The following is a 15,317-nucleotide window of genomic DNA, read 5'->3' as shown; positions in this document are numbered from 1 at the left end:
GAAACAAATTATTGGGGACGCTAATTGGACAGGTTCCCAACAGCTGGAGAAACACTGAAACATTGATGAAATCGGCGCAATTGATCGATTGTTTCTTGATTTACGATTCCGCCAAGCTTATAAATTATGTAATATCGCATCGAAAATGAGATCGAGTTCGAATTGGTCTTCGATCGATCGACCTGAATTTATTTTCACATACGTGTATCGGCGGACTTCACTGATGGAGTTTACCCGAGCAACGTGACTTTGAACTTTTTATTAACTCGTTTTCATTACTGTCACGTTAAGTTTCACTGGTTACTTTCAATTGACATAAGAATGATGACCAAGCAAACAGGAAATGTTCAAAGATTTTATTAGTGTGACTAGCTGCGTATAGTCTTTGTTATGCGAGATAGAAATATTCAATTTTAATCCGTATTAACGGTGAAATAAAAATCCCAATTATATAAAATTGTAAATATAGTTCTCAGTATATTACCTTTTTTGTTTATTCTTCAAATTATCAATAAGTTTCTAAACATTTCTATAGGATCTTATTAACAGATCAAATTCCTATATCAATATCAAATTTTTTTCTTAAACGTTTACTTTTGATCTTTAAAGCGAAGCAATAGAAACAACACGGAAGGAAAATCTCTTTTCTTTGAGCAAAAATTAGATTAGGTAATAATAGGTAAATTGTTGTGTTCCGAAGAAATAGGTCAACTATCTGTGGTACATCGAGATCGATAAATCAAGAGTTCATGTGTGGCGCGCGTGCTAAGAGATCAATCGTCGGCTCCATTGGATCGATCACGGTTACTGTTTAATTGAATAATCAAATCAGAGGATAATAACGAGTCGCCGGGCTGACTCGTATGCTCTATCTACTGATTCTCACGAATCGATTATTTGTCACGAGGATTACACGAGGATTTCTAGAACTTAATCACATGCTTAGGCTTTGGAAAATTACGGAAAACCTCTTACTGCATTACGAAGACTGATTGTCCGTTACATCAATCCTAATCAAATAAACAGTACATCTTGTTACAGGAATGGAATTATCACGAGAAAAATATGCATATTCTGATACAATCTTCTAGGAAATTGATGTTTAACCAATGTAACGGACTTTACCAAAGAATTTGTTCGGAATCGGTGACAAAATAATCGTGTTATAAGAATACAGACTGGCTTCTGATATTAGCTATAAAAATTCTAACAATTGGGTCTTACTTTAATTTTCCTCGTATTACTTTCTAAGATTGACAATCGATTACGTAACAGGCAATGATACTCTTCTGTTACTATCATCACGTGTACCGAGCAAGTACACATGTATATATGTAATTTCAAGTGTAAGTAGTGGTTCTACGGTGGACATGGGCGGGAACCATTTCACTCTCTGGACAGTGTTGAACACGAGTCACGAGATCCGATAAGATTTGATAAGTTACTCTCGTGAATGAGTCACGCGCTTCACAACCTTCTGAAAATAATATGATAATATGATTGATAGAGACAAATTCTATTATTTGTTCGTCGATTACGTGACGAAGTTTGTTAGATCTATCTTTAAATATTGACCAAACGGATTTGAGGCAACTTGAAACATTGCTGAGAATAGGAGACAGTTTCAAAATACGATTCGAGGATTAAATTGATAGTAATCATTCCACATATAGAGAGATGAAATTTTGAAAGAAAAACAGGTTGGTTAGAAACTTAAAATCATGAAAATTGTGTATTTAGCATTTGTCTTGCGTTATATTTCAAAGTCAAATGAAGCTTGTAAAGAGCTCTAGGACATGAATTAAATGATAGTTACGTCGATTAATGTTCGGTTGGCAATTGGAATACGACTCTTCGAATAGATATAACTGGAATTTTTTTATAAGTTTCCTTAAAGAAGAAGAAACTTAGCAGCAAAAGGAATGGATATTTAAAATTGATAAATGATGATATTTTTATTGATTGTAGGATAGATCTAAAATCAATAAACAAGTGGAAGATAAAGCACGAGGAAATTCCACGTGGAAGAAAAGGATGAAAGCGAACAATAGCTGATAGGTAGCAAAATTCTAATATTAGAAAAATTCTTATTTATTTATTAGCATAGGTATTTAAGTATACGATGTTATGCGTTATACGAGTTTATAGAGGCAATTATTATATGCGTTAGACGCAGTTAGCTGACAATTCTCGTAAATTCTCAACATTTCATTCATTCAGACTCTCAATGGTTCAAGAACAAAACCTACAAAATCAAAGATAGAAATCTATATTGTATCTCTGAATGATTAAAGAAACAACAATCGCTCGTATTAAAATAAAAGGGTTTACAAGTGGCTATGAGTAACGAGATGTCAAACGAAACGCAATAGAGTTAATAGCACGAGAAAAACAACAGAGAATTGAACGGCACACGAAGGAGCATTTAATTAATTGAAGGTTTAGTTCTATATCTTCTACGAACTTTGACCTCAATTAGAATTTGTATTAACTAAATGCGCAATCGCTTCAGGCAATATAGTTTTTATATAAACTATTATGCTGACGGAGTTAATTAACGAGTTCAGGCCTGATAACTCTTGTTTATTTTTTCACATCCATCGCGTACATAGACAGAAATTGTCCGAGGCTTCCAAGACCAATAGAAGCGACATCAGTAGAAATGCTTGATCTCCGGCGAGTTCTCATGACGGCCCGACGTGTTTTTAAAAGTCGCATAAAAAGTAGTTTGATACAAATATGGTTATCGAACACAGCGAGGAATATGGATATCACGAGTGATGTCACTGTAGCGGATGTTCTTGCTTTCTTCGCTCCCGGACGTATTCGTGATAACGCTAGAATGACCAACAACATTATATTATAGATAGCTTATAATATGCGTAGCTAAGGGCTAAATAAATACGTTTTCAGACAAGTAATGATTATTTGAAATCTACCCGAGGAAATTTAATAACGAATTCTAGTAAATACTGATTTTAATAAGGATAAATTTCTAAAATGATAAATCTTTGCACTATAGAATTTCTGTGAACGTACTATTCGCAACGATGGAACGAATAGTGATAGATATTCTTTTTGTGGAAGAGATTTTCTCCTTCTTGACTCGTGAAAGTGATCTATTTCTATCGATAGAATTTTGCTGTATGAGTTTTCCTAGAAGCGAGATTCTCCGCACAAATTATCTTTTATTTCTTTTATTAAAAAGTTAATGCAAGTAATTTATGGGAAAATGGAAAACGAGAAATTAGAGATTTTAGCTACGATTTTGATTTTTGTTGCAAAGGGTTCGTTTAATTATCTTCTTAACATTAGGGAATTTAGATGCCTCCCACTTTTTGTATAGTTACTAATGCCCGAAGCTAAGCTAAGAGCTACCTGGATTATCTGTAGTACTTGTCCGTAGTTAAATTTATGACTATTAAGCCATTTTTTTTTAAAATCGTTGTGGACTGTAGGTTATCTAGTGGCTCTAGTGCAATAAAAATAATATATATGTAAATACGTATAAAATAAAACATATAACGGCTTTTGTTTGACAATACATGTCTCCCTGGAATTCATATTACTGTAATAAAATCGGGGCTTGGAAAAGCGTCTATATTTTACTGACAATAAGAATATTTCTCAACCGAGGGATTTTAACGACAAGAGGAATGCGAAAGGAATACGACAAATTTGAATAACAAAAAGATAGAACTGTGCAAGCAAAGCGAAGAAAGCAATGGAAAGATCAGCACAAAAGCATCAAGAAGGGAAAGATTATAACATAAATGTAACGAAAACGTTAGAAAAGAAGGTTCAGTAATAAAACGAGCAACATACAAAGACCATAAAGATCCAAGCAGAAGTAAAATCTTTATGAAATGGAAAGTTATTCAGATTTCAAGTAAACAGGATTTTGAACCTTCCTAGATCTAAGATTCTCAGATTATAGGAAACATGAGACAGCGTTATCGCTATTACCACTAAAGTATCAGCATTGAACTAAGTTGTAAATTACTTTGTGTTTATATAACGAAACATCTGATTATGGCGTCTCTGAAAGGAGGGTAAGATTGTTCTATCACTTGTTGCCGATTCTCATGTTAATAATGTTTGCCAATGTCTAGTTTTGGAAATAATCGAACATTATTAACATAACATTTCTTCTAATTGTTTCAACCAGAAATATTCAACACCATAAATAAAACAGCGTTATCGTCCATGTAACATCTTCTTCTTTTATTACCTATGTGAAATTAGGTTTTTCTCGATCATTGCGTCAGACAATATCGTTTCAAATGTGTCTTTAACGGTATTTGTAACGGCGGTCGAACTCGGGAACTTTTTCAACGAACAGGAGGCAATGAATCATGCAGAAAAGTCTTGTCACATGATCTGCTTCCATAGAATTGCTCATGCGTCATGGGTGTAGATTAGGATGTTGAACGATGCGTGAGAATTTCGCGATACACTCTTTATAATTATTATTATAGCGATACAAATGGTAATGTTTTTCTCTTTTTACGTTATACGGAATTGGACACAAGAGACTGTGAAATATTTCTAATTTTCATAACTTGCAATTCAAATATTAACCTTGCACTTTGCACTAGGATTTATCCTTAGCATTTAAAATGATCGTATAAAATATGAAGCATCATATCTAATCGTTGCATAAATGTTTTCGTTAAAAAGTGTTTCAGTAAAAATACAGTACAAAATATATCACGAACCGCTTATTTGTGTCATAATTTTCAAAAAGTGATAAATGTCATTGTGGGAATGACAAATTTTTATATATTTGATAAATACTTCTACAAAAACAGCGGAATGGTAATAATAGCTTTTATCGGTGCAACATGTCTCAATAAACACGCAGTGAGCTGAATATGTAACGATTTGCTCTTTATCGGGGGAGGTAAACATCAAGAACAAGTTCATATAACGAATTATTTCAAAATGTAACTTAAAATAGACATGCATCGTGCTCGCGAGAAGTTAAGTAAGTTAAGTAATATTTATCGATTAGCATCTGTTGTTTATTTTCTTCGATCTCTACTCATCCAGATTTGAACAAGGCAAATTAGTTTGACACGTAATCGCAAATTCTCACGTTCATTCTTGTAACAACGTTATGTGATTTAAAAATAAAATTAGCACTCATTATTTTCGTTGACAGATGGCAGACGACTGTTATTTCCTACGGAAAGTCTATCTTTTATTGAATGTCTCTTTTAGCGACTTTATGACATATGGCGTTCGAAACAATTGCAGATGGCATACCGAGCAAATAATATACTGGATTAAAATATCCTTGGAGCATGCAGTCTCGATAAAATTATTTTTAAGAAGTTGTGATCTGCCTCGACAAAGTCTAGGAGTTGACGGTTTCAGAGTGGTTGACGAATATGTTTTAATTGGAGCATTTTAACCCAAACCTTTTCTAATAATTCCATCCTTCGATCTTTTGCATTTAATTAGATATCATGTTACTTGATTAAAGTAGTAATACTTCTTTACAGTTTTTCGTACCTTCGATAATTCGGTGATCGTTCAGGATAGGCCGCTTATTTCCTGTAAAAGTGAAAAATGGATTATTACATTTGTTACGTGCCCACTGCACGTGGAAGTGTTGATCGATAAAGTCAACAGCACTGGGAGTTAGATTACGTAATCAGTTAAATACGTTACCGTGCATCTGTACGAGAAAATGTGGTTAAAATATGTTTAAAAGAATTATAGCACGACGGTAGTGAGTATTACGTAAATCGTTTGACAACCAAGAAAATTGATGATCTCAAATAAAATATTCTCGAACAATATATCGTTCGAATCATACCAGAATCATTTGTTCATAACTAAACATAAAGTATCAATTTTACACGATATGTATCATTTTTTGTTTTCAAATATACTGTATATGAGGTAGGTAAACTAGCCAAATGAGCCGAATCGTTGACACGTAAAAATGCCGATATTCCATTATCATCATCTTAACCTTGACCTACAAATTTATAGAGCGCATAAAATAAAAATTATTGCGCGTGTCTTAGTACGCGCAAGCGACTATTTTTAATTAAAAAATGAAATAACGAAACAGGGGGAAAGTACGATTCATTATGTTATGTCAAAATTGTAGATGTTTGATTGCAGATTACGGTATGCAAGATGAAAGAAGATATTCAAGATCACGGACAGTATGTATTTTCAGACGTACAAGATGCCTCGCGATAACTATGCAACGATCTTCTACAAGTAGACTCGATGAAAGTTCTAGACGATTGCATTGGCTTTCTACACAGTTGGTTTGTATGACGGCGCTAATACGATTTTATTGTCTTTGTTTGCGGGTACGGACCATTCACGTGACATACCTCTCGCGTCGAGCACGTGACAGGCACGTGGTGCGAGCATGTGTGCATCGTTTCACGCAGAACTCCACGTATCGTTGTTTCGACGCGAACTTGGGCGAGCAGTAGGCTATGTGTCATGCAGAACGTTTGACCCACTGGTTAGTGTTGGTTAGTGTGCACGGTAGCACGTAGAAAACAAGCTTCAACGCGAGACGCGTGCGCCAATCAACTTTATGCATCTTCTGCGTACCAAATTTCCCTTGTAGATATCTCGAATCCTGTAGACAAGATACCGACACGTAAATATGCACCAGATGCATATATCCTATTCAGTTAAAGAGATTTGATTAGTATTTCGTGTTAGATATACATATTGGTAATGATAATTATGAAAATGTAATAACATCGAAAAATAATTATTTACTATATTTTGTATTTTCTCTGGTTTATCTCCACTGATTGACGCCATTGGTAGGATAAATTCTATTGGAGAAGATGCAATTTTCATTCGCAATTCGTGGATGGCTATTATGTTTGACTGTAAAATGGAAAATTCCGTTCAATGCGTATAATATAAATTCGATTTGTAGCGAGTTTAATAATAATATTGCTAGTGAAACATTTGTTATGATAAAATCCTGCTCTATAACGAATTGACAGCCTACACTCTCTTTTCGAACTTTCTAACGCAATACATATGTAAGTAACACTTTCTTAAGTTTACGCGAAAACAACGATGATCGAGAGAGATTATCACGATACGCTATCATCCGTGTTATTTCGTCCTCGTTACAGTTACCTTCAATCTCTTTTCCCCTCTCTCTTGTACTCTTAAGCGATGTCTATATCTCAAATTCCTCCTCGTTTGTTCAATTAATGGCTACTGTGTATCTAACTGAAAATAAAATTCAAATATGATGGAAAGGAAAATACAGTTGAGTAAATGCAGAACGAACGAGGGATCAAGCCTGTTTGAACCTTTTTTTATCGCGTTGATCATATAACGATTAATTGCAGTCATCCGCTAATATATGAATTACAGTTAAACATTAAGCATATCTCTAGTTGCTTAATGATGCACGTGATTCGGATAAGTATTATCTTATCTGAGAAACAGGTGCTCATCAGAAAGCGGAAGTTCATCCTTGAAATTGATCTAAAATCTCTATCTAACATAAAAAAGATTTTGATATCAGCCTTTAATTACTATTTAACCAACTACTATTTTACTGCATCGTTGATGATTTTGTCTAAAGGCGAACAAGACTCTGCTGCAAACATATGCGACTACATGCATACGCATAGAATGCTAATACCTGAGAGAAACGACTGGCGATATTGAAAAGATGGTCACGGAATAAATTAACTCTTAGGTGGTGGCTTAGAATCATTGTGACTTCATTGCGTCTTGTTGACTACCAATTTAAATCGTAAAGAAAGTTGCTAGTAATAACCGGTAAGAACAAATTAAATTGTTTTGTCTTTCTCTTTCCCCGATATTCCTAAAAGATATTGTATGTCACGTGATAAACGAATTAAAAATTTACAGCGATGGACAAAAGTTAAGATTAACACAGGTTAGTTTTTCTCGTAAAATGCTTTCGTTCATCGCTGTATATGGATTTTCAATGGAAGTTAAGTTTGATATATGATTATCACTTATAATATCAAAAATTAATAATTCAATAATGAGAAATATACCAGAGAGGAGAAGGTTCCGGACGAACGTCTGAAAAATATGTTGTCGAACATTTCTGATGGCAACATTTTGCTTAACCACAACTAGCTCCGCGAATAATATTGGTCTGAGGCCAAAGTAACAAAATGATCGGCAATCAGCCAATGGAATAAAATTTGCACGAAGTTTGTCACAAGAACGCAACGCAGGATGTCAGAGTTCCTTAAGAACTCAATTGTTCTAGAGAAGCCATCTGTTCTGGACTGCAGCATCGCCACCTTGTTCCCGGTAATAGAGACGTTGATAGTGTTACCTGTCGAAAAAGATGGTTGCATCAAATCGGTCACGCGTTTCTTACGGTTGATTCATGAACATTCACGACAAAGTTAAATAAATACCACGGATTCAGGGATATAGAAACGGAGCGCAAGCTTAATTTATAGACAGGAAAAATAAAAATTACTTCAAGTGAGAGGGAAACGCTTAGTAGTGCTCAAAATTGATTACGTATATCACGCATTTCCACGCACGCTTTGTATTGCTAATTTTAGGAACTATTAATCTAAGTTCTTGCTAAAAATTATTATCCTTTGGACTTCATCCATTGTTAGAATTGACAAAATAAATTGAAGAAAAGATATATGCCACTTTTTCCTTTAAATGTTTATGATTTACTTTATGAAATAATGCTCAATCATATTCGTTAAATATCAACTGTTAGTGTTTTATGACAAATGATAAATATACACGGCTGCGCATATGCTGAAAAGTAACCGACAAAAATTAGGCACAGTTTACTTGTCCGGAAATGGCTTCCTCTCGTAATATTACGCTACGTTTCTATATTCCTATATCTACAAAGAATATATATCTTCATTATCGAATCATCTATCATTGTATATGTATATCGTACATATTAATTAAAAGTCACGAGTACACAATGAAGAATGGCATTAATCTGGTATTAAACTTAATACGATAATATAGAAAGCGATATTTCCATTTATGATTTGACGAAAATTAAACGTGCGAGATATTTCACGCGGTCAAGACATTTTCCCGAAGAATTTCTTGCCTATTTGTGAGAAAACGACTTCCTCGATGGAGAACACATATCTAATGTATTAAGCGATTATTTCTACACAGGAGAATAGTTACCATATTCAGGATCGAAAAAAACTCTGTTTCTATTCGCCTAGTTCCCGATTCATGAATATTCCAATGTGAGCGAGCTCCTTGACATAAATTATATTTTATCTACGACTCATGCACTAATTTTAAGAATCTATACGTAACATGGATTTCAGTGCGACTGCCATCTAGCAACAAACCGCAGAATCTACTTTATCGCTACAAATGATCGCCGATAACACAAATACCAACGCTTTCTACATGACTAATAAAAAATATACATTTCAAAATAAATAAATATATAAAATCGAGATATATTCCTTTTGATTTCATTAATCGTTCCACTTTAATTTTAAAACGAATCGTAACGAATCTTCCATTGGTAATTGGTGAGAAAGCTGTCACGTGTCAATTAACCACGTGCGTCAAAGGATTGCCAGGAGTTGGGCAAGGGTGAAGTACACGTGACTGATCGTGGGGCTTCGAGCAACCGGTGCTGGTAATTGGATCACGGGAGAAACTACATTTTAAGGTCAGCAGATTATCGGAACAATGTCATTCGTTCGTCGAAGCCCCGAGAGAAACGATGGATTTCACCCACAAACGGGTCTATCAGATTTTGTCAGCGATCCTAGACCCGTTGACGAGAGAATCAGACGAAAACGAAGAGGATGAAACTTAACGCTGAAGTACCGATACGTGCCTCCCAAAATTGATTAAAAATATTCTGTGACCGTGGAAAAAGTTCATGTGCGCTCTTAGCCCTTTATTTCTGTCGGATTAGCTTGGATTAGTATCCGCGAAAGTTATTATGAAATCGTCTACGTTTAATAGATCGCGATCGGAAAATGATTTTTCTTCCGTAAAACTGCACGGACTCGACGACCTGTTATGCAGGAAACGAATGAAATTGTCCAAGACATCGTTTCGAGTAAGTCCTCGTCTAAGTTAATCTATCACCGCACTCTCGAGGGTCTCGTTAAATTATTATTTTATTCCAAGCCTGTCTTTCAACATGATTAACGCTGTCAAAAGTTCCCACGAGTATACAGTTTCTACAGTGAAAATATCTTTCGAGTTTCGGATGAATTTTAAACTGTCTTGAACAGCAGTAGCTGCAAAAGTTCGAACTTTAAACGCAGTAAAAAATTTCATCTCGTATAACTTCAATCTTAGTTGTACGATGTCGAAGACTGTCTGAAGACCAGTGAGAACGAATTGGAGGAGGAGAAGACGAATTATTTTCCAAACTGCGACGCGTCTGTCTGGATGAGATCTTGCAAGAAGGAAGTGATCGAACCCATAATTGGCGAAGTGATAGGGAAGATACCAAGTTGGCTGAAAGGAACTTTGTTGAGGAACGGACCGGGTAGCTTGCAAGTCGGAGAATACAGCTTCAATCACCTGTTTGATAGCTCAGCTTTATTGCACCGGTATGTATTTGTGGTAGAAGAAACATTAATAGATTGAGATATTAGTTTTAAAAAGTCTAATAACGTTTGCAACAGCTTCTTAATGATAGAAATTATTTTTTAAAATATACAGTTTACATAACTATTCGACTTCAATACGTAACCCAGACCTTGAAAAAGATCTCCATGGCACTAACGAAGCAATAATAGCTGATTGTTATCGATTATAATCTGAGGTCGGAAGCCTCACGTAACGTTCATACTACATCCACGAAAGGTGGAAATCTTTAAAGTATAATTCGAATAATTCCGTACATCTTCTGGAAAAAATAGATTCGCAATTGCTAATGGGAAAGTGACGTACCAATGCAGATTCGTTCAGACAGACGTGTACAAGAAGAACAATGCTGCCCAAAGGATAGTGGTTACTGAATTTGGCACGAAAGCAGTACCAGACCCTTGCAGAAGTATTTTCCAAAGGTACCAAATGATTTAAATAAAACATTAATAAATTATGATATTCAAAGAACATAGGTATTGATAAAATTTCGTTTAGAGTCGCGGCGGTATTCAAACCTGAAGATGACTCTGACAATTCTATGATATCTGTATACCCCTTTGGTGATGAGTATTACACATTTGCGGAAACGGCTGTGATTCATCGTATCGATCCAAAAACTTTGGAAACTACAGGCAAGGTAGTGATTCTTATGCATGTATATTCGCATTGCTTTATAATTCGCTTTATGATCACTGTATGATGGTTGCACGATTATGATCGTGATCGCCTGTGAGTAATTTTATTCGTCGATTTAATGATCGCAGGTAAACGTGTCAGATTACGTTGGAATTGTGAACCATACGTCTCACCCTCACGTAATGAACGATGGCACCGTTTATAATTTGGGACTGAGCGTAACGCCAAGAGGACCTCTATACAATGTCGTATGCTTTTCACCCAATCAAATGATCATTGGTTAGAGTTAGCCTGAATTTCTAGCTAATAATTAAAACGTGGATATTTATGCAAATTCATATTTCAATGAATTCAACTGAAGGAATGAAGTCGAAGCAGAAATTTGTTTCGCTTACTGTGTATCACAACGAGTACTCTCACTTTCGATATTTTATATATTTTTGTACATCTTTGCATCGTTCGACATTTCATAAATGCATAAAAATCCACAGAGTGGAAATAATGTCTTCTTAATTAATTTGTTCAGACGATTCAGGAAAGGAGAAGGAATTATCTATGTTCGACCAAGCCATCATCGTCGCCAGTATCCCATCTCGATGGTTACTGAATCCTTCTTACATGCACACCTTTGGTATCACTGAAAACTATTTCATTATCATAGAACAACCATTAGCAGTGTCTCTGGCCACCGTTGTATCCTGCAAAATGAAACAACAACCAATGCGAGCAGCTTTGAAGTGGTACGAGAAGGAGAACGTAAGTCAAGTCTGTAAAAGAATTCTCTTAATTTTTAATAGAAGAGTGTGAAGAGATATAATCTTCTTTTTATCGTGACAGACTCTCATACACGTGGTTTCGAGAGATACCGGATTGCTGGAGAGGACGTTTATTTCAGAGGCATTCTTTTATCTCCATATCATCAATCAATTCGAAACACGTGATCGTGATTACGTGGTACTGGACGTCTGCTGCTATCGCGATGCCAAGATGTTAGATTGTCTATTTGTCGATGCAATGAAGGTGATATATAATTTTGATGAAGTTAGTTAAAGGGTGGTAATGGATCATAGATGAATGTTCTTGAATGATTGCAGAATTTGCACAAGAACCCTGACTATGCCAAAATGTTTCGAGGCAGACCTTTGAGATTCGTATTACCGATGAAACGTCCACAGTTGGATGTACCATTGGAATATAATTTGATTACCGCAAAAACGGTGAACCAAGGTCTGGAGTCTTTCCAAGGCGACTCTGTCAGATGTCAAAATAAATCTAGTTCAGAGTTCGTTGAAATGTCGACAAATGACGAGGAGGCTAACAAGGGCAAAAAGAATGATTATAAGAATATTCTTCAACGAAAAGCAACCGCTCATAAGCTCGCCAATGGTAGTATCTTTGTAAAACCAGAACTTCTTTGCGATTTGGGCTGTGAAACGCCACGTCTTAATTACGACTCCTGTCTTGGAAGAGAGTATCGGTACTTTTATGCTATTTCTAGTGACGTGGACTTGGATAATCCCGGAACGGTACATATCGTCTAATTTTACTTTTTGTATAAACTTTGGTATATTGTGTTACAATTACTGGTATGAAAAATATTCTTTTATAGATCATCAAGGTAGATATCTTGGAAAAAACAAGGAAAACTTGGTGCGAAAAAAACGTTTATCCAAGTGAACCGATTTTTGTACCGGATCCTAATGGCAAGGTAAGAGATCTAGAGATCTGAAATCCTAAAATTTCTATGATGTCTAAAAGAGTAAAGACTATAAAGAATCGAAAAAAGATATTCTATAAGTAAATGACTATTTCATTTACATCTGACTATCTGATTGACTATCTGATTTACATATCTATCTCAATATTTCAGAACGAGGACGATGGCGTGGTTCTCAGTTCTATTGTGTGGTCTGATAAAGAGACACGCGTTGGATTACTGATTCTAGACAGCGTGACTCTTACAGAAATCGCAAGAGCCATCTTCGATACTCCTGGCCCAGTGCCAAAATGCTTACATGGTTGGTTTACCTTGGACAAGTAAAATAAACTGAGGTTTTCAAGAGATGGATATCGGATCTTTGACTCATTGATGGAAATGATTTGGACGTTATGTGACATGTATTATATCAAACAGTTGATATATCTTTGTCACAACATATTTATATTTTTCAGTTATTTCCATTTTGTTGGCTTGATTATTGCTTTATTAGTAGCTTCGGAATTAGAATGTTCCCTTTGAAAACTGCAAACTGCGATATTAAGAAGAATATCAACTGCACAATATGTATATAATATAATAAATTATTTAATGTCTTCTCCCGATTGTACAGTGTACTTATATTTGGCGATTAGTGTTTTGCATAAAGCTTCGATGACGTGTAACGCAAATAAATTTACAATAAAATGGGATGCATCGTGAGAATATTTGTCAGATGGAATGTAAAATGCCCTACTCAAACATTGTCCTTAAATTAATATCCACAAATATCCGGTCCGTCGTATCAATCCACAGAACATCCAGTTTCTGGTCCTAGATACCTTTACAACAATTAATTAAGACATCGTTTACAATTACGCTACGTTCTTGTTAAAATAATCTACTATCATAAACGCGATATCGGGTGTCTCATCAACTGAAACAAATAAATTCTGGCAACGAAAATATCGATTTAGGCTGTCCGTATGTCCTTTGGTTCGATATAACAGAACAGCAAGGCGAATAAGTTGATCTTAATTCGTAAAAATAATCTATGCGCACAGTACTGCAAAATTTAATCAAATCTTTTAGAAGATCCTCTTGAGCACGTTCGTGCGAATAGACCTATCATGACTTAATAAGTTTCATGTACTTAGAGTTAAAGATTACAATAAATAGGGTTGGCACAACCATAGTCATAAAATTAGATACTACAGGAGCACTTAACGCGAGCCACGAATGCTTTCTTAAATAATTAACTCGATAAAATCACGCTTGTCACAAGTTGCAGAGTATGCCCGGTTCCTTAAAACATAATACATTAGTGATCACGTTTATGACTCGCGTTGCTGGCCACTAAATACAGACACGCGATTCACAGCATATTTCTTAAAAGGCGAAACCATTTGTCGGGATTCATTGGAGCACCACGTTTTAAAATACATACATAGTTCTCGAGAAGCTTCAACATTTCAACAAGGCATGGTTCGCGTCCAAGCCATTGGACAGGAGGATGTTCCTCTGAGCACTGCTATCACCAAGTCAAAGAGTTATATTAACGCGTCACAACCATTCATTCTCAAATACGCATGTGGTAACTCTCACTCTCTCCCTTTCTCTGTTTCTACATGATTATGGGATAATCGGAAAAGGAATCACGCGTGCAAAAAGGAATTCAGTTAAAAGAAAAAAAGCAGGAAAACTTGACAGACCCTGATACGAATCTTCGGTACCGAAAGCTTCCTTCTACGCGCAGAGAAAACCACAAGCAACAATTGCCAAATCGTTTACCAATTTTCAAGTTTAATACAGGACGACACGTTCGATATCGAACGCCTGTCACGTTGTGGAAAGCCTTGAGAATTGTTCGCCCTGCACGATGGTCTTGTCCCGAGATTAAGTACGAGAGATGTTCAAAAGCGAGCGTAACTACGCAAGCGGCTAGGAGTACGATTTGTTGCTCGAACTTCACGGGGAGTATTCTACGCTCACGGAAGAAAGGGAATATTTTATTAAAAAAGAAAAATAAAAGGAAAACACGTCTCTCGTTCGGGTCATATTGCCGATCCTGACAATACGACTATCACATTTTTGCTTCTACTTATCTCTCTCTCGCTCATTCTCTCCCATGTCTTTCACTCCTTTTCTCCCTCCTTCACTCAGACTTTTTCAACTTTCTCGCAATCAACGGAAACGATAGAGTTCATCGTGCTGACGTTCTTGCTTTCCGTGTCCGTTTCGCTCTTCGCGATACTGGATGTCGAGACGCCTATATGAGATTCCGAGTGCATAGGCAAGATTCCAGCGTTTGCGTCTTCTATCGCTTTCCTCAGCTTTGAACAACAAGAAAAAAAAGATCATTTAA

General features: G+C 35.8%; 2 protein-coding genes and 1 long non-coding RNA gene across 9 annotated transcripts in view; 1 reads left to right on the top strand and 2 right to left on the bottom strand.

Moving 5' to 3' along the window:
* Positions 1-1,203: 1,203 nt before the first annotated feature.
* On the bottom strand, positions 1,204-9,322 carry LOC105680859. The gene is made up of 6 exons (XR_004461916.1): positions 9,175-9,322; positions 8,040-8,329; positions 6,763-7,840; positions 6,360-6,616; positions 5,518-5,559; positions 1,204-1,477 (listed from the first exon to the last, which is right to left on the bottom strand). It is a non-coding gene; the product is annotated as an uncharacterized LOC105680859 (long non-coding RNA).
* LOC100748194 (carotenoid isomerooxygenase) lies at positions 8,198-13,675 on the top strand. Of its 2 annotated transcripts, none has more exons than XM_012386357.3 (10): positions 8,198-8,304; positions 10,324-10,580; positions 10,893-11,039; positions 11,116-11,257; positions 11,385-11,535; positions 11,783-12,012; positions 12,094-12,276; positions 12,351-12,782; positions 12,866-12,964; positions 13,127-13,675. In XM_012386357.3, exons 1-10 carry the CDS (start codon positions 8,227-8,229, stop codon positions 13,295-13,297), a joined length of 1,890 nt encoding a protein of 629 aa, XP_012241780.1. In that variant the 5' UTR covers positions 8,198-8,226; the 3' UTR covers positions 13,298-13,675. The 2 variants fall into 2 exon arrangements, with proteins under 2 accessions (XP_012241780.1, XP_003484952.1); XM_003484904.4 differs by lacking the exon at positions 8,198-8,304 and adding an exon at positions 9,606-10,078.
* Positions 13,544-15,317, bottom strand: part of LOC100746912 (chloride channel protein 2) — a 35,343-nt gene continuing 33,569 nt past the window's right edge. For all 6 annotated transcript variants that reach the window (XM_012386329.3, XM_012386339.3, XM_003484894.4 and 3 more), the window contains one exon: positions 13,544-15,285. In XM_012386329.3, the coding sequence (XP_012241752.1) occupies positions 15,112-15,285 (174 nt within the window). In that variant the 3' untranslated portion in view covers positions 13,544-15,111. The remainder of the gene's footprint in view (positions 15,286-15,317) is intronic.

The sequence above is a fragment of the Bombus impatiens genome, unplaced genomic scaffold, assembly GCF_000188095.3.
Source record: "Bombus impatiens unplaced genomic scaffold, BIMP_2.2 scf_0027, whole genome shotgun sequence".
NCBI lineage: Eukaryota > Metazoa > Arthropoda > Insecta > Hymenoptera > Apidae > Bombus > Bombus impatiens.
Note: the sequence above shows the minus strand (reverse complement) of the source record. Positions and strands in the feature narration are given on the sequence as shown.